Source organism: Lissotriton vulgaris, chromosome 5, assembly GCF_964263255.1.
Source record: "Lissotriton vulgaris chromosome 5, aLisVul1.2, whole genome shotgun sequence".
Classification (NCBI taxonomy): Eukaryota; Metazoa; Chordata; class Amphibia; order Caudata; family Salamandridae; genus Lissotriton; species Lissotriton vulgaris.
Window position 1 is genome coordinate 1,457,621,360 of NC_141693.1, and position 20,832 is coordinate 1,457,642,191.

Below are 20,832 nucleotides of genomic sequence, written 5' to 3' on the forward strand. Positions count from 1 at the left end.
TGACAGTGAGAGAGTGATCGCACCATAGTTTGTACTGCTAATCATTCTCAGCATACGCTACGAATATGCTTTGACGTTACGCGTTGCATCAAAGCTTCCGTGTGACATCATGTACAGCGCCCCGTACGCGAAACACATGAATGTTTTTAATTGTTTAAAAACATACATTCATATATTTAATGAACATACTAACAAAAGACTTAATCTAGGATAATTATGGAATACATTTTTTTTAACTTTTAAAAACCCTTTATTACTTCTATATTGTATGAGTGGAGCTGCGTGGCCCTCCGCCTGCTGCCCTAGACTCCACCATGCCCAGACCCAGTTCATAAGCAAGCGTGATTGTCCCCACAAAACCATTAGCACGCATATCTCTTTACCACACATGCTTTTACAACTAGTATGCATTTACCACGCATAATAAACGCATAATCTTAATAATGTTTTTTTGTTGACGAACACGACTTATAATGGCTGTGGCTTACGTCCTACAAATTAGTTTCTAGGTATACGTGTGACCAAGTCTGATAAAATCGGAGGCCAAGGACAAACACAGTGGTGTCTGTGGCAGGAAATCTCATCGATCACAGAAAAAATATGTGCTAGGTAAAATGAAAGTAACAGGTATAATAAATATAATGGAGGAAAACTACAAAAATGCCGGTTGAACGGAGTATGTAATCAACATTTGGTGCCTTGACACTACATTTCAAATTAAGATACATACAATATGTTTATTAATATATTACAAAAGTATAGCACCAGATGACACACATGACCCGGGAAAAGAAAGCGGCAAATTTAGTACCTAAAATAAGGAGAGGCTTGCTTGGCGAACTTGAAGAAAAAGAAAAAAAAGTGCACTTGCAAACAAGGCAGTGCATGCATAGAGAGAACAACGTATGCAGGAAAAAAAACAGAAAGTTTTACATACTGTCATAGAAATATAGCTCTAAAAATTGCCCCTGGAATTTGCCCCCGAGACCTAATGAATTAAACCGACTTCTAGTTTTTTTTCCCTTTTCCACTGCGTACGCGTACCATACGCAGGGTATTATCAAGGACTACAACACCCAGCATACCACGCACTGGAGGGTTGGTGCTACATAAGGGAAATTGAAGTTGTAACCGCCCAGTGAAATGCCTTTCCCTCACCCCTTTGACAAAGATGCAGGAGCATTGAAACGCGTTAGGGTTTGCACAAGAAAAGGGAAAATGAGCCATTTTTTTTTTGACAATAAAGGTTTTAACCTTCCATCTGTGGAGTTGCGTCTTCAAGCCCAGGGGCAATTGTGGAACATATATATATATATATAAATAAAATATATATATATATAGATATATATAATATATCTATATATATATATAAAGACAGAGAGCAAGAGAGAGAGAGAGAGAGAGAGAGAGTGATACAGATATATATTAATATTTAGGTTAGTATAGAAATGTTTGTTAATGCAACTTTTTATGGTTATAATTTTAGAATGTAATATAATTTATTTGGGTGAACTGTAAATATTTTGGTGATGTAATATATTTAATTTCAATCTGAACACATGTATAAAATATTTTATGTTATTTAAAAAAGTTGTATCTCTTGATATTGCTTTTTTATAGTTATCCATGATAATTTATTTTAAATATTTTTGCAATATTATTGTAGTCGATATTGTGAGATTCAAAATTTGTGACATATTATATCTTAATTCAAAGTTGGCAATATTTTTGTTTCCGAAATTTGTGTTTTCGATTAAAGTAAACATTGATATTTTTAGGCGTCGCAACATAATGTAATGAGATACGGTATCAAACCCGGCACTTAAATCGAGCAGAATCAGAGCCGATGATCTGCCCTCATCTAACACAGCGCGCAAGGGCTCATTAACCACCAACAGTGCAGGTTCAGTACTATATAGGGGTCTAAAGCCATAATGAGAGGAATCCAGAAAGGTAGTTAGAATAGCATTAATGTGAGATTCTGTGATTTTAGAAAGAAAAGTTAGCAGAGCGATGAGTCCAAAATGTTCTGCTTTAGAAGTATGGACACCAGGTTTTTTTAATAGTGGAATGAGTTTGGCATGTTTCCACACAGCTGGCACTGAAGCTAAAGTCGGTGATAAATTTATCATTTCCAGGCATGCAGGGAAAATACAGTCTTGAAACTTCAGAAACATGGCAGGCTGGAGGAGATCATCAGGGGCACCTGATTTTACTTTGTTACATAGAGTTTGGAGCTCTTCAAAGGACAACAAGGAAAAGGAATGTAGGAATGATGGGGATGGCTAATAGGTGCCTCTAAATTAGATGCCCTGGTATCCGAGTCAAAGATAGCTCAGATAAGTTCTACCATTTTAGTAAAATACTGAGCCAGATACTCACACTGAGTCTTAGGGGTAATGAGAGGCTCTGCTGCCAGTGTGGGTTTCACAAGGTCCTTCAGTAGTGAAAAAATAGTTTTCACAGGGTTGCTACTATTTTTTCTTTTGTTAGCAAAATGTTCGGCCCTTGACTTCTGAATCAATTTATGATACTCTTTGATGGTCACTCTGTATTGTGTTTTAGCAGCGGGATCATTGATGTGTCTCCAGGCACGTTCTAAGACCTACAGTTTTTTTTGCTAAGTCAAAGGGTCGGCCTGTGTTCTTTTATTGTGGATTGAAAAAGCAGGAATGCACATCAAGAGCATGTGTGAGCCAATTATAGAAGAGGCTATTAGCTGCCTCCATATGAGGGGGTAGTTGTGTGTGAAGGAGATTGCAGAATTTATCGGAGTCGAGCTTATGCCAAAGGTACTTAAAAGTGATTGTACGATCATTAGGTAGTTTTAGACCCTTAAGAGCATATCGATATAGAAATAAAAAAATGGTCAGACCAAGTCAAAGGAAGAGGGGTTTGGACCTTTAGAGCAGAGATGTTTGAAAAGACAGGATCAAGAAGGTGCACAGCTAGATGCGTAGCACTAGGGACATATTGCATCATCTGGCATGCTGGAAGAACACCTATAAAAGATTGGTGATATCAACAACTCAATATGTGTTTAGGTGAAGGTTGAGGTCTCCCACCACATTGAAATTAGCTGTCTTAATTGCCAAGATGGCAACTGTAGTAATCAGTGCTTCCCTAAATGATTTATAAGGGCCCGGAGGGCAGTAGATTAACAGACCAAGGAGGTAAAATTATATTACGTCAGTGATATCTTTTGTTCCAGTTTCGCTTTTAAAACATCACTTTGTTTCAAGAAAATCTCTCTGATGTGCTTGTATGTTTCCCTCATCCTCTTATTCTGCAGCAATTGCAATTTTTGTTACTGCAAATTGTTGAAAGGAGAAACACATGAGCTAGGGCTTATACTTCAATCACCCCCTGGGTACGGACAATTTTCTTTCTAGATGGGTGAAACTGCGTGCAATTTATGAATGCTGCATTGTGTGGATGCTGTAAGATTTCACTACAAGATAATTTTAAATGATTTTCTACTATGAGAAATGTCTTTGGAAAGAAGTGGTCTCATGAGAACATGTGGGAACTGTAAAACTGCAGCCACAAATCTTTTTCTGCTGAACGAGTTTCCAGTCTGTTTTACTGTACCATTTGAAAGCATGGTATAACGTCGCTGTGAATTTTCATGCAAGATACCAGGGAGCATATTATACTACATTAAGGGCCTTATTCTGAGTTTGGTGTTCTAAGTTGCCGGAACACAGTGACAGCAGCCGCCAAGAGACTGCAGCGCCAGTGGTATTCCGACCCCTGATTATGGGTTCACTGCAGTAACCGCAGTGTGGCTGCTGAGATTTTGAGGTCATGGGGATTTCTTTTCTATATGTATCGAATCCTGTGTGAGCATTTTGATTGCATATTTGTTGGATGGACACAGAAGCATGATACATGTGGTAAAAACCACCTTTCCATAGCCGGAGTCAAGCCCCTCGTGGGGAGTCCAGACAATGGGTATATGGTACACAAAAAAAACTCACCTGTGAACCGCCGCAATAAGGGTTGTAATCCTTGGGATGAAGATGCTGCTGTGAAAGGGGATCTGAAGAAAGGGATCCACATCAAACCCTAGATGAAAGACAAGAAAGGGAGAGTACGCAACCCACATCCTTCTTTTCCGTAGACTTGAAGCTGGTGGTCAGATCACAGTGATCAACTCATGGAAACGGCAACTCATAATATGGGCAGCTGTGACACTCCCCTGTACCGCCCTGTGGCAGATGCTTTTCCCAGAACGCAAACCCAGGAGTCTGCAGCGTGCTGGTGGTGTTAGCCATCCAGCCACGGTCTTTATTTATTTTATTTTATTTATTTATTGATTTGGAACATTTATTGGGCACACTGCTACCTCCAACGAGGTGTCCTGGAGCTAAGGCTGCAGAAAATGCGCATTGGCAGAGGAGACAAGCTTAATGCGGTTGAACAGCCAAATACTCAACTCTTTCCTTAAAGTTGATTCTGGTGCTTTTTTATAAGGGCATGGCATTCCAGAGCTTCACTATCCTGACCACAAAAGCTCTTCCGCCTATCCTGCCTTACGAAAGTGAGAAGTAGAGATCAGAATCAAATGGTTGGACTCTGTAGTGTTGATAGCTTTGCAGTCGGTGTCTCTGATACATTAGGCCCGACCCATGGTGGCTCTATATACCAAGGTAAATGCCTTAAATTCAAGTCTTCTGCTGATGGGCAGCCAGTTAATAATTAGCAAGTGGGGAGAGATGGAATGAAGGAAAGGCACCTTGCAGATCAATCTAGCCTCCGCATTCTGAACCATTTGTAATCTGCGGATCAAATATGCTGGGAGACCTAAGTAGAGGTTGTTATAGTAGTCCAAGCTAGATGCAATCCACAGTCCAGCGAGAGAAAGTGGAGGAATTTCCTCAGGGTGCGCAGCTTCTAAAGCATATGGAGGAAACCTGATTAATCTGGGCTTTGCAGGAGAGAGCATTGTCGAATTTGAATGCCAGATTCCTTACTGCCTCCACAGGAATAGGAAGTGGATTCAATTCTGTTGGTTACCACAGCATGGAGGGAGAAGGAACCAGTTGGTTAAAGAAGAGCATCTCGATTTTCTCAGTGTTCAGCTTTAGGCAGTTGTGAGTCATCCAATCCAAGATGTTGCTCAAGCACCGCCTAAAGATGACAAAAGCAGCCTCCAAATGTTCTTTAAAAGAGAAAATCAATTGGTGTAGTCAGCGTAGGAAATCACTTTCACTCCGAAAGTCTCCAGCAAGAGCGCAAGAGGAGTAAGGTATACGTTAAAGAGTAGAGGACCCTGCAAGCAAGAGGCTTCCAAGTAGAAACAAAGGGGCACAAATAAACCTGTTGTGTGCAGTTCTCCAGGAAAGACCGGAGCCAGGACAAGATCATACCTGTACTCCCAAATGCTTAAGAATCTCCAGGAGAATCGGATGGGCCACAGTATCGGAAGCTGTGGATAGGTCGAGCAGCACCAGCATAGCTGCGTTGCCCTGACCAATGGTTACGCGTACACTCCTCGCAACTTCCAAGAGTGCAGTCTCCGTACTATATCCTGCTCTAAAGCTGGATTGGGAGTCATGGAAACAATAGTGAGATTCAAAAAATTCAGAAAGTAGGCTCTGAACTACCTGCTCAAAAATGTTTGCTGGTGCCGGTAGCAGAGAGATTGCTCTAAAGTTTGTAAGTTCTGCAGGATCAACATCCTGATTCTTGAGGATAGGCAGTAAGAATGCTTGTTTCCATGTTTGTTTCTGGATGTATACCTGATTGCAGGGAGGAGTTCCAAATCAGGTTCAGGGGGCATTAACGAATTCAATCTGCACAACTTGTAAAACGGCGCTCGGACTGCCGAGCTTGCAGCATTCAGACTGTGACCACGAGTACCACGGTCCACAGACCGCCAAACTCGTAATAAGGCCCTTAGTGTAACTTTCCTTATTTTGTGACCTTTTACAAAAATAAATCACAATTTTGCCCAAATTGGTGACACAAATTCCACTATGCCCGACAGACAGTTTGCATAGATGTTATTCAATTTACGCAGCTCACACCATTCCAATGGAAACAACCTCCAAGTAAAAATATTATCTGCAATGTTGGAAAACCCTTAAATGGGATGGGCCTTCTTCCGCTACTGTGCCTTCACCATATTATTGGTGGGTCCTGCACCATTTTATTGCTAGATTTTCCCATCCACTAACATTTAAATGAAGTCACTGCTATTTCCACTATAACAAGGTCGTCCACTAGAACATGCCCCACCTATGTCTAATGTCTTCATCAGGATTAAATAGCCTCTCAACTACATCACAATTCATGGACTAGGCCGAATTCTCTGCTACTAGATCACACCTCCAAAACTTTATCTTAGAGATCATGTCCCTTTCACTAGACCATGGCTGCTTAACTTCTGCAAGATCGCTCCACCTCAACTTGAACAAATCTTTCAAGAGTAGACCATACCCTCTAGATTGTAGAATATCTTATTTGTTAGGCTAAACCGCTTCTGAAAGACAATATCTCCTCCAATATAGCACTTTTTCTACCTTTAGGAAACCAGAAATGCCATTTCCTCTAGACAACACCTCTGCAGGTACAACATACCTTCTTTAAAGAACAATTCCTTCTCTGCTAGTAAACACCTTTTCCTCTGCACCACTTAAATCAAAGTGCAGCCCTTTTCACTACACCACATGTCCTCCGCTAAGATATCCCCTCCCAACTTTTCTTCCACAGCAGCATGTTTCAATCCATCAGATAAAAGCTATTGATGCCATTGGACTTCACCTCGTTCCTCTGTAACACAACTCTTCCCCTTGGAAGTATAAGTTGCAATACTGAGTTACAAAATATCTCCAGCAAAAGTATTGCTTTCAGATAATAGACCACCACAATATCTTGAAGGTATATATAGATATGTATTGATTTTCTATTCCTGATTCCACATCTGCTTACGATGAAGATATTTATATTTTCAAGGGGCATATTTGTGAGCTAATAAAAGTAATAGATTCTATGTCATTTATGCTCTCCATTCATGATATTGTGGTTGTAGATAATATTTTGGTAAGACAATTATTAAAATTCGATATTGTGTTAGACCATCCTTGCACTGAATGTCACCCTCCTATTTAGAACATTCCCACTAGAACTCCTACTCCAGTAAAGAGCTCCTCAATCAGATTTATTAAAACTGCACACCCTGTAATTGATAGAAACCCCATATCTTGAAGACCATTCTTCTGCACATAGTTGTCAATTTGCCCATACCATATTTTCTCCTACTGGCCAGGTCAGTCTTTTTCAATTGCGGGTCTTTTAGTTTTCTTTATAAATAAACATTTGGCCCAACAGATTCCAATATGTGACATCTTATTAGCTTAAATGAATGAACGTGTAACACAGGACATTGAATCATCTGGCAGCTACACTGCGAATGCCTTATACACAACATAACTCCTGCCAACTAGACTAAATCGGCTCCACTTATCAGCATCTCCTACTAGACAGAACAACTACCATTAGCATGTACTACTTTTCTCTATGAAATGGTACATTTGTTTGGCTTCATGCCTTTCAATTGACCTTATCTCTTCTATATGACTGCACCATCTTGACTAGAACAAATCTCAGCATCCTCTGCACTAGAGTAAATCTCAACTCATAAAACACCACCTCTTGCAGAAGACAGTACCACCTGCATTAGAGAACTCCTCCTTTAAAAACACACTGACTTCTCTAAGAAATACTACTGAATCACAAACCTATAGATTAGTGAATGCTCTACTAGATGACACCCCCTCCATTAGCCCACCTCTCTGTATAAGAAAAGAAAAAAATGGAATGCTTAGAAAGTGCATGATTCACAAGTAATTATCTCACAGTGCTAAATAACATTTTTAATTACTCATCTTAAGGTAATGATTTATAGTATGCATAATGTTAATAATAGTCGTGTATCAAGAGGGAGAGAGAGGACCAAATAGCTAGCCCGTATCCCCGTATTATATATAATTTAATCAAAAAGAGGCTAGCTGAGGTGAGGGGGAAGGGGGTTGTTTAAACAGTATTCTAGTTTAAAGGTATTCGTGACTCAGTTTTGTTTTGTCAGACGGTTGTGGCACCTGGTAGGTGTGCGCATGAAGCCCTCACCCATCATCCTAGTTGGTGGCATGCTTCATCATCGGGCCCACCCAGTGACACCTAACGTGTCCCGGGTGTGCTACGACGCCTGGTGACAGCGGAGCAGGTATATCACTGTGTGTGCGGTGAAGAAGGTTTTGAATGTGAGTTTAAAACTGCTCGGCGGGGGTCCCAGTACCCGAAGGTAGGACAGACTTTAATACCTGGGCCTCCGTCAGCGGTTAAAAATAAGGCAGGTGGACGTTAGAGGCGAGTTACGTCCTCCCACGTCCTTGGTACGTCAACATGTTTCAGCCAGTGCCTTATGGATATGCTGGCTTTCTTCAGGACGATTAAAAAGTGTGTGTAATTTAAAAGTGTGTGTAATTAAAACTAGTGAACCGGTTCTGCGAAGAAGGCACTACAGGTCCACAGCAAGCTCTGGTCAGTAATCCTGATCAACTACTTTGCCTCTTCAATAACCTTGAAGAAATAATCCTTAAAACTAGCGTGGTCTTGAGAAGGGAATCCCCCCTCTCACACATAGATACACTTTAGGGCGTGTAGACACATAGTCTGTATCACACGTCCACTAGTTTTAATTACACACACTTTTTAATTTCACACACTTTTTAATCGTCCTGAAGAAAGCCAGCATATCCATAAGGCACTGGCTGAAACATGTTGACGTACCAAGGACGTGGGAGGTCGTAACTCGCCTCTAACGTCCACCTGCCTTATTTTTAACCGCTGACGGAGGCCCAGGTATTAAAGTCTGTCCTACCTTCGGGTACTGGGACCCCCGCCAAGCCGTTTTAAACTCACATTCAAAACATTCTTCACCGCAACAAACAGTGATATACCTGCTCCGCTGTCACCAGGCGTCGTAGCACACCCGGGACACGTTAGGTGTCACTGGGTGGGCCCGATGATGAAGCATGCCACCAACTAGGTTGGTGGGTGAGGGCTTCATGAGCACACCTACCAAGTGCCACAACCGTCTGACAAAACAAAACTGAGTCACGAATACCTTTAAACTAGAATACTGTTTAAACAACCCCCTTCCCCCTCACCTCAGCTAGCCTCTTTTTGATTAAATTATTGAATGTTAATAATATTCACACATTGATGCATAGTAGAACAGGAATCCAATTGTGATCCAGTGGGGAAGACTGAACCGAGATACATTCTCTGATTTTTAAACCTCATTCCTGTTCCTTTTTTACATACAAATATCATTAGCCATCTTGCTGTTTTTCTCTTTGTTTTGTTTGCATGGCCAGCGTCCAGTACTATCGTCGCACCGAAGCAAATAACGGGCTTGGTGAATGGATCCATCACCATCAGGTGTTACTACCCCACTGTCACCAAAGCCAACAAATATGACAGAAAGTTCTGGTGCAAGTTAACGCCCAACAACCGAGAATGCTACACAGTCGTGTCATCTAGTGGATTCATCCACAAGAAGTATAAGGGCAGGGCCTCGATCAGCGATTCGCCAGAGAACAACTACTTCACTATCGAGATGAGCCAGCTTGAGATGGCAGATGCAGGATACTTCAGATGTGGGATTGGAATCACACACGGGGGGCTTTTTGCCACTGTGAATGTGGCTGTCTCAGATGGTAAGTTCAAAAAACTCTTACTTTGATTTGAGAAAATACATTAAATTAGTGCATTTTAAAAGTGCTAGACTCATACAAAACCTAGTGTTACCATGAGAAAACATTAATATAGTAATGAGTTTCTGTTTTGGACTTTGTTGTGTGTGGCATTTGCATATTTATATTGAAATGTATTATGTTAGTCAGCATTTTGACCAGAGCCCTATCTCAGTTTTGAATTTAGCTGTGGCTGTGCTACCACAGTTAAAATAATCTAGACATTAAAGTCAAAATAAATTTTTGTCTGGAATATCCAGCATATACTTAGCAACATGGCACAAGCAGCAAATCCTTCCTCAGCCACAAAAAAGTGTGCGCAGTACAGAAACAGGATCACCAAGCAGGTAGAGCTTAGTAAGACCAACTCTGTTTGAAGCTGTAATCTACTTGCTACACTGAGACGTCTCACTTGTTATGAAGGATGCCTCAGAAAGGGTTCAACCTGGGAGCGAGACCAAGGAGAACTGCTGAAAACATGGAAGACATTTGTCCCGACTAGTGTCTGAAAGGGTGCCTTGCCCTCTTCGACAATCGAAGTGAAGGGGTTCCGTGGCTCAGGGAACCTACTGAACAGCCTAACATTGTCAGCTGGTCACAAACTGAAACCCTACCAAAGGTACTCTTTTCCCCATATGGGGAGACCAAGGGCCTCATTTATGAGAAATGACACATCGCTGCGTGAAAGCAGCGATGTATCACTTCTCAGCGCGCACTCCTTGGGACATACCTAATGCGTCTTATTTACTGTATGACGCATCATGTCGCAAGGAGTTACAGATACATATCTGTATGGCGCAAAAGTGACGCATTGCTGGAGTGTGACACAAAAGTGACGCAACTCCAGCAATGTGTTCTTTCACATGGGGCAAGCCCCATGTGAGGGCCTGCGTCAGTCTTACACCTGCTATGAGACAGGCGTAAGAGTTTGACGCAACGGCGTCCTAGAAGGTATGCAGTGAAATCTCATAGATTTCACTTCGTCACTTCTAAGGAGGCTTTTTCTGGGTGAACGCCCCCCCTGCATACATTATACCTGACGCAGGTATAATGTAGCGCAGAGGTTTAGAAAGTGACGCATCTGCTTAGATGCATCACTTTGTAAATAGTGTGCAACAGGAGGCATGTTTTACGCTGCCGATGCCTCACAAAAAGTGACACATCGGTAGCGCAAAACTGACGCAAGGCCTCATAAATGAGGCCCCTAAAATTTACAATAACACAGTTGCCCTGTACGTTTTCAGCGCTGGCCCCTATACGTGTGACCCTTCATGTCAACAGAATGTCTCCTGCAACTGAAAAGGCAAAACTCTATAGTGCGCAAGACAGTTCAATAACTATTTGCATAAGTCCTCGTCCTCCCCACCCGTGTGCCATGGCGTAGCAGAGGTACTCCAGTAAAGATCGCTACCTAAGGGCAGACAGCAGGGGAAAGGCTGATGGTATCACTCCTAGGAATCAGAACCGCCTCACTCTCGTTGATCCCTGCTCTAGTTGGCTTTAAAGATTTCTTAACAACACACTGGCCTCGACCACCCGAATATGGGAATAGCACTTGCAGCCTAAAACATGGATTGCACCCAGGGGCCTATTTCACAGAATTAGCACAGCTCGTATATTGTGAGAGAACCGTAGTTCATCCAGACAACAACTGTAGGCGAGAGGCTAAAGTGGTATTATCAGGCTTGGACACCACCTGCTGTAATATCATTTGAGGTTATAGCAAAGGAGGGCAGCTGCTGTGGGAGGGGTGCGATCTGTGATCGAATACTCTTTCACTGATCGATATTAAAGGTGAGAGTTCTGCATGGAAGAGCGCTTTGAATTTAATCCAACAGTTTTTCCTTTTTGTCTCCCTAAGTGGGAAGGGTATGCCCAGATGTGGGTCCTGTGCTGACTGTGCCACTGCTAGCCTGGGTGATGAGGGGTGATAATACAAAACCTGGGTCTAGGATGCTTGTTTCCGGTTCCGGTCCAGGGAGGAACTGGCTTGGCAGTTCGGTCTGCACTATTCCCATGAGGAGCAGGGTCAAGACTGATTTGCATATGGCTGGGTCCAAACTGGGGTGGGAGGTGAAAGACAGATCTTTGTGCCACGGGGTGAATTTTTACATTGGTCATTATTCCGTCCATCATTTGTTCTTTTTGCTTTTTGGGGCCTTAATAAGGCAGTTTTGATGTTTTTATTTAATCCATAAACACATGCTTGCTTTCATTCCAATTCAAAACATCAGATAAACATGTTAGAAACAGATTTTGATTAGCTAAAAATCAGTTCAGCAAGATCCAGGCCAGCTTTAAGCCATTGTGTTGAGGCAGTGAACAGACTATTGTCTCAATCGGATGACTAGTAATTGCAAGAGAGTGAGAACTCGACAGCTACAGGAATGCACTGACCATAATTGAAAACAAGAATTTCACTCTTAATGAGATGCTGTGTTAAGCCCCTTGACACAAATATCCAGTCATTAACTGAGTTACCATTCCACCCACGAAAAGATGGTACCTTTAATGCCCCAGTGTTCTTGACCTCTAGGATTCTGACTAGATCATTATTGAAAATATCGCTACTAAAGTCCCTACAGGGTATTATATTGAACTCCTGCATAAAAATTGCACTTCAAAAAAGTATGAACCACGTCTTGTCTCTTCAACACAGAGCCAGTCAAGACATCCAATTCTTCAAGTGCTTATTACAGCAACAAATAGAGCAGTTGAAACAGCACAAATATATATTGTGCTGTTTGGTATGGTATAGTGCAGCACAATATGCCTGGCCATGTGAAGTAAATGATTAATTGAAGGTTTACCACAGGGCCCGATGTAGGTAATCGCAGATTACTGATTCTTAAATACCGATTCATACCGATTCGGTATTTAAGAACATGCAAATGGGATGTAGGTAATTTTACCGAAAAAATTACAGAATCGGTAAGTTTTGGTAATTACCGAATCTGTAAATACTGATTCGGTAATTGCCATTCATTCCTATGGGCCTGGAGGCCCATAGGAATGAATGGCAATTACCGAATCGGTATTTACTGATTCGGTAAAAGGGGGAAACATTGAAGGAGGGCAAGGTGTCACTTTGACACCCTGTTGCACCCCTCAATTGTGTACGGGTGCACATGTTGCAGACATGTATGTCTGCAACATGGCACTGTTGGAAAAGCAAATAAAATGCTTTTTCCAAGGTTTTCATTATTTACCACCCACTTGTAGTGGGTGGTAAATAACAAATCATAAAAGGAGAAAAGCACTCATTTGAGTGCTCCCTACAAAGCAAAATCGGTCATTTACTGATTCGGTATTTTAAGGAATCAGTAATTTCTGATTCCTTAAAATACTGATTTGGTAAATTACCGAATAGGTAAAATTCCCACCTACATCTCTTTTTCCAAATACCGGTCAGTAACGGCCAAAATTACCGAATTTCGGCCGTTACCGACTGTTATTTGCCTACCTACATCTGGCCCTTAGTGCTAAAGATAAATAGTCACTCTGTCTGTAAAGAAGCACATTGACATTAATGCTGTTGCACTAACAAGAAATAACTGTCTTTGGGAAGACGCGAATGCCCCACACCGTACTAAGTTTATGGAATGACACAGTATTTGTGTGTGTGTTGCAGGTTGCTTTCTAACCATTTATATGCCTCATACATTTGGCAGATTCCATTGTTCCTGAGGAGGCTGAACTTTTGTACGGCCAGGTCAGAGGTGAAGTGTCCATATCCTGCCAGTATGATGAAGTGCATGCTACTGAAAGGAAATACCTGTGTAAACTCGACAAAACTGGGTGCAAGAACATTATTGACAGCACATGGAAAGTAGACCAAAACTACAAGGGAAGGGTCATGTTGAGTTACAAAGCCTCCCTCAAAACCTTTGTAGTCTACATTATTCATCTAGAAAAAGGCGACACTGGACATTACACATGCGGAACTGGAAAATATGGGGAGTACGGAGACTCAACAGATTTCAGCCTGCACATTTCAGAAGGTGAGAGTGACATGGTAATTCAAATTTTGAGGATGAAAGCTGTGATTTGTATCATGCCTATGTGCGTGTGTGTGTGTGTGTGTCTATATATATATATATATATATGCATATATATATATATATACATATATATATATTTTTTTTCACTGAAAAAACCATAGGTTTCAGGGACGTTATAGTCAGTTGGACATTTGACTCATATTAAACCAGACAAATTCGCCAATTATAGTTAGTTGAGCTAACTATAACTCGTACGCCCGCAATACACCGCTTATGACATCACATATTACATCACTCATGACATGGTCAGTGACATCACTGATGACATCTCTGATGACATCTCAAATTACATCACTGATGACATCACTGATGACATTTTCCAATAAATGTGTATTTCTGTAAAGTTTAAATATTTTGCACATATATCTATACAAAATATATATCTATGCCAAGGTGTATTGAAGAATGAGTGGATTTACAAGTGCCTGAAGGTATTATTTAGTAGGTGAGTGACTGACTGTTTAAGTGAGTGATTCATTGTGCCTTACTGAATGCATGGGTTAGTGACTAAACTGTGTGAAAGTCTGTATTAGTCTCTCAGTTGGTGTGCAAGTGGCTGCAGGAGTTGGTGAGTAGCTACATGAGTGTCTGTATGGGTTAATAATTGGTTGTCTGAGTATCTGTATGGGTGCCTGAGTGTCTGTGTGGGTGGGTGGGGGTGTGTGTGACTCTGTGCATAGATGTCTGAGTGGGTGATTCACTAGTTGTATGGATTCAAAAGTGCATCTGTAAAGGGCTGTATCAGTGACTTACTGGCCGATTATGATTGCGGTTTTTCCGCATCCTCGGGGCCGGCGGAAGCCACCGCCGGCCCAGAGGATGCGGAAAAACCACAGCGGACTGACCAAGGACCCACCACAACATTAGGATGGCTGGTGGGTCCTGGTTTCCGTCCGCAGCTTTTCCGCCGCGGTCGGCTTACAACCGCGGCGGAAAAGCTCTGATATGGTGACGGTGTCTCTCAGACACCGTCCGCCATATCAGGATGGGCTTTAAAAAGTGCTTTTCCGTGGCGGGTTTTCCGCCGTGGAAAAGCATACGGATCTTCAATGCGGGGGCCCGTTGCGGGCCCCCTAGGTGAAGGGGGAATGGGGGGTGCACATTGGGGGTACCTATGGTACCCCCCTGCATCCCTGCATTTGCATGCAGAAAGCGGCAGGCACCGCGCGGTGCCTGCCTCTTTCTGCATGCAAATGCAATGCGTGCATTTTTAACATTGCCGCGGGTGCAGCTTGAAACTGCACCCGCTGCAATGTTAAAAATAGAGGATGTGAACGCCAGGGTGGCGGTCACATCCTAATTGCACAGGAGGGAACTCCGCATGCCATGCGGAGGTTCCCTCCTGCTCTGGGGTCACGGACGGACGCAAGTCCGTCCGCGATCCTAATCGACCCCTATGTGTGTGTATGGGTGTGTTGGTGAATGAATGAATGTCTCAGTGGAATATGTATAAATAATAACTACATATGTTTTAAGGCAGTATATGTCAGTGTTGGGGTATATAAATTAGTATACATGAGAGTAAGCTATTTGAAGAGTGGGTATATAAATCACTGGCTGCTTATATCAGTGATTGTATAAGACACTAAGTATGTCTTAGTATCTGCATAAATAAGTGATGTGGTGGGTGTATAAATAACTCGATTGGTGTATATAACTGTATACATGAGTACATGAGTATGTAATTCACTCTTTGCATGCCTGACTAGGTGTGTGACTAACTCTATGGATGAGTGGTAGAGTGTGACTGTATGCATAGGTGTATCAGTACATATTATAGTACTGTATTGATGAGTAACTATATGTGTTAGACACAGGATATGTGTATAGACCTAGGAAATAGTCGGTGATATGTAGTATCTGGCGTTCATGTATGTATGGTTTCAAAATTAGTAGTCTGTATTTTAGAGTGTGTGTATCATAGTTTATATTAGAGTATTGGCATGTGCATCAGATTATCACATGATGATGTCATCAGTGATGTCAACAGTGATGTCATTTGAGATGTCATCAGTGATGTCACTGACCATGTCATGAGTGATGTAATATGTGACATCATCAGCAGTGCATTGTGGGGCGCCATTCCCTCATTTTTTTAACTATATCTAAATAACTTTAAAGTGTATATGAGAGCAAGCGATAATTAAAAATATTTTAAACAGTTATATATTTCTAACTGTAATAAACTTATATTATAGTAAATATATTTTCTCAAAATCACATCGGGTGCGATCCCATTGGACATTGCCTGCGCGATTGCCATGTGACCATTAAAAAAACCCATTTCATTAGTTCATAACATTTCCCATTGTAACAGTTCGAACACGCCACCCATTTTAGTCAATATCTGTACTGCATTTCATTAGACACACCTCTTCTGCTTAAAGAGCTTTTTTCTAAAATGTTTGCAATATACACATATCTTACACTACCCACAACATGCAACCATCATTTTCATCAATATTCATGCTCTGTAAAGTAGCCTTCCACCTGTGATAGCCATACACCTAAAAGTTACATTACCGAAATTTTCTCCAAAACCAGAGGTAACATGGTTGCATACGCTGTCCACAGCACAACGTAATATAGTACTGGCCAGAGACAGTATCAAGCATAGATAATGAACACATGGACACAGATAGATAGTGGAAGTGAGTACCGGCATTTGCACTCGACTCCTTTTTATTACCAGGGTGACATATCCAGTGATGTCTGTGCTGGATGCGTGTAGGGTGAGTGTACACCAGCCTTCACGGAATGGTTGCTGATAGCATCAACTACAACAGTAATCATTGGATCACGCACAGAGATTTAATATCAAAAGAATCAATAATTTGTGCTGCAGTAAAGTAGGGACAGTAGATGTGAAATAATACAGAAATAATTCTATTGTAAAAGAACCACAACATACAATCAATAGATCTGAAATAATACACAAAAAGATTATTTCATAAACGCTCCATCAGTTCGAGTGCACTCACATAGCCACATCAAAAGCATTCAGCATGTGCACAGCCAGCGATAATGCGTGCTGTAGACAGGCTGTACTAGGAGCAATATCTGTTGCCATCAACACTGCATCATCTGCAATAGCGACTCAATCTGAATTGTGAACGCTGCTGTCTGCAGTGTTAGCCCAAGGAAGCAGTCAGCAACGACCCACAACTACATAAGGTGACTTGAACTGCCCAGTTTGTCGTAAGCGAAGCAACAAAAAAAATGTGCGGAGCCTGCAATGATACGTATGTATGGTGCAGACAGTACGCACTAGAGCAATGTCTTTTCCTACAGGACTACCTCATCTATAATAGCAACTCGATCTCAATTATGAACACTGCTATCTGCAGTGTAGGCCATAGAGAGCAGTCAGCAAGGGCCCACAGCCACATGGCTTTGACTTGAGCTCAACAGTTTGCAATACGCAAAGCAAAAAAAACGTGTACAGAGCTTGCAATGATGCATACGAGTGGTGCAGACAGTACGCACTGGAGCAATGTCTTTACCTACAGGACTACCTAATCTACAATAATGACTCGATCTCAATTGTGAACACTCCTGTCTGCAGTGTAGGCCAGAGAGAGCAGTCAGTAAGGGCCCACAGCCACATGGCATTGACTTGAGCTCTACAGTTTGCAATACACGAAGCAAAAAAAAGTGTGCAAAGCCTGAAATGATGCGTATGAGTGGTGCAGACAGAGCGCACTGGAGAAATGTTTTTTCCTACAGGACTGCATCATCTACAATACAGACTCAATGTCAAATGTGAAAACTGAAGTCTGCAGTACAGGCCAGAGAGAGCGTTCAACAAGGGCCCACAGCTGCGTGGCATTGACTTGAGCTCCACAGTTTTTCCATACGCAAAGCAAAGAATACATGTGCGGAGCCTGAAATGATGCGTATAAGTGATGCAGACAGAGCACACTATAGCAATCTCTTCTCTTACAGGACTGCATCATCTACAATAGCGACTCAATCTGAATTGTGAACACTACTGTCTGCATTGGTAATTTAAGGCAGTACTCACACACACAACCATCAATACTTTTTCTCACTCCCTCCTTACAAAATACAAAAACATAAATTACATAAAACTCTACATAAATAAATCAAAACAATTCGAATTGGGATTTCACCTGTCCACAGTCTACACTATTCACTGTTCCTTTCGACTTGCAAGATGAATTTGGTCATTTTACTAAACCTATAACTCATCTATAAAAATGTATTCAAGCATGAAAGCTATAGCCTTATAACCCGCCGTAGCAGGCTATACCGGCCATTAAAGGCCCTCTACAGCATTAAAGGCCCAAGCCGAAGGCAAGGGCCTTTAACAAAGGAGAGGGACTTTAATAGCCACTATAGCCCAGCTACAAAGGGCTATAAGGCTATTTGAACATTCTGACCACTAGAGGGTAGAATGTTCTAACAAATAAAGCAAAGCCTTAAGAGAGAGCAAGGGGATTGGAATCCCTTCAGGCTCCCTGGAATATTTGTTCACAGCCAGACCTGTGAAAAAAAAAACTTTGCAATGTTGGAGCTCCAGGCTTATACAAGCAATTATAAGAACGGAGCTACTCCATTGTTTCCAATTGAGCTCCCAACATTCCAATGTTCTAATAAAACAATACTGTGTATGTTTCAATAGACATTCTAATAACTTAACTACTGGATTCTGTAATTAAACAATCACCACTCAATCTAAATTGTGAACCCTGCGAACCGCAGTCTAGACCAGATGCAGTGGTCATTAACACCTGACAGCCACATACCGTTGGTTGCGCCTGATCAGAAAGGGTACATAGAAATCATCACAGACTTTAACTTATGACATCCTCAATCATACAATCAAGACCCAATTTCACTGTTCGCACCTGCTGTACCACAGTATACTCCACCGACTAGTGTCAACCAAGCCCACTAATCAAGTGCAGCAGTTAGCTATGGAAGCACAGAGTGTGATGCACCTCAACACACAAACTTCTGAGAAAAGCCAGCAGCCAGTAATATTGGACATTGTCCATTGTGGGATCAAGACACCATTCCACTCTTGGGACTTAAAGTTGGTTGCACCTGATCGAAGAGAGTACCTTCATCTCCACTCTCAAATGCAGTTCTAACCTCATCCATTGTGAAATCAACACACCGTTCCACTGTTGGGACCTAGACTTGGTTGCAGCTGTTCAAAGCAAGTACCTACATCTCCACTCTCAGATACAGTTCTAACATCGTACATTGTGGCATCAAGACACCATTCCACTGTTGGAACCTCGTGTTGCTTGCACCGCATCGGAGGCGGTACACAGAAATCGTCACAAACTTTAACTTCTGACATCCTCAATCATATAATTAAGACCCCGTTTCACTGTTTGGACCTGCTGTACCACAGTGTATTCCAGCGATAGCAGTCAACTAAGCCCAATAACCATGTGCAGCTGTTAACTACAGAAGCACAGAGTCTGATGCACCTAAACGGAGGGAGTTCTGTGGAAAACCAGCAACAGGTCATATATCAGACATCGTCCATTGTGTGATCAAGACACCGTTCCACTGTTGGAACCTAGAGTTGGTTCCACCGTGTCAAAGTGAGTACCTTCATCTCCACTCTCAGATGCACTTCTAACATCATCCATTGTGGGATCAAGACACCGTTCCACTGTTGGTATCTGACAGACTACTCTGTTAGTAGTATACAGAGCACTCCACAGTGCTGGGCCTCAGGCTGGGCGCTGTGTTCCTGTGCCGGGTACCTAGCGTTAATCTCAGGAGCCTTCCGAGCTCGCAGACCTTCGCCCAGGAGCTTCCGCGGGCACGGGGTGGGCCCTCGTTCACAAACAGTGGTGTTGAAAGGTGGACTGTGGAGCATATATGCGTTGCAGCGGCCATTACTCTTCCTAGATACCAGCATGCTGAAAGCATCATTCATGCAGCCACCTTAGCTCATGGTGTCAGCCTCATGGCGGTGTAAGCTACGCAGACCTGGCAGACACGTTTGCCAATCCGGAAGAGAACCACACCCAGAGAAACGTGCCTCTTCGTTAAATCCAGACGCTAGCCTTGCATACACTGAGGCAGTTAACTACCCTAAACATTTAGAGGGGGGAGGAGGCACATACGCTTCCATTCCGTAATCTTCCCTACTGACTGTACTATCATGATTGCAACCACTGTCCACTTCACTCAATAGACCACCATTGTATGTTGACATGTACATGTCTGTGCTCTGCATACTCAATTCTGTCTGGCACATCCCCTCAAGACTTTGCATTATATACTTTTATAGTTGATAATTACTTACCACCTTCGCACATACTTAGCTCCCATCTCTCCCCGCATTATGCATTGTGAGGCAGAGGTTCCATGCCATGTTCAGTTTGTGTACATGGCTAGCCAGGTTTCCCACAGTATGTAGTGTTGTTGGGTCTGCTAGGTGCACATGTTGTTTGTCATGTTGTATGTGATTATATAAGGTAGCGCGTTTATTCACAAGCAGTGGTTTCTCCCATTTACATATCGCTGTCTTAAAGAGCATACAGAAGTTTTTCTCACAGGTGAAAAGTGCGACCACAATGACAGTCATTCATTACTATCCAAGAATGTCCAATTACATGGCGCTTCTAAGCTTACAGCCCCCAACCTTGCGTTCTTTCTTAAAAGAACACCAACTCCCACAATCAGACCAACATTCACTTAGCTTTCTAAATACAGTTATCTGCTTCTCAATAACATTCACTCCTATGGAATGCGAGCTGGCACACCGCATGTCCTTACTGTTTCAAACACAGTGACTTCCTGTGGCAATGTCTGATCCCACCCACACAAACTAACTCCCAAAGTTCAACTTGGCATTCAATTCCTAGTTTGAAAACTGATTTCAAGAAATGAACCAAACTAAAAGCTCTTTTGTTCAGAACAGAAGTCTCCCTCACTTCTGCAGAAGAAATTTATCGACTGCAGATGCCACGAACTTCAAGTAAAATACACTTTGTGAATTCTTACACAATTATTAA

General features: G+C 42.1%; 1 protein-coding gene across 15 annotated transcripts in view; it reads left to right on the plus strand.

Moving 5' to 3' along the window:
• LOC147712744 (polymeric immunoglobulin receptor-like) overlaps positions 1–20,832 on the plus strand; it is a 325,822-nt gene that overhangs the window by 220,572 nt on the left and 84,418 nt on the right. For all 15 annotated transcript variants that reach the window (XM_086923400.1, XM_086923402.1, XM_086923403.1 and 12 more), the window contains 2 exons: positions 9,387–9,728; positions 13,436–13,765. In XM_086923400.1, the coding sequence (XP_086779526.1) occupies positions 9,387–9,728; positions 13,436–13,765 (672 nt within the window). The remainder of the gene's footprint in view (positions 1–9,386; positions 9,729–13,435; positions 13,766–20,832) is intronic.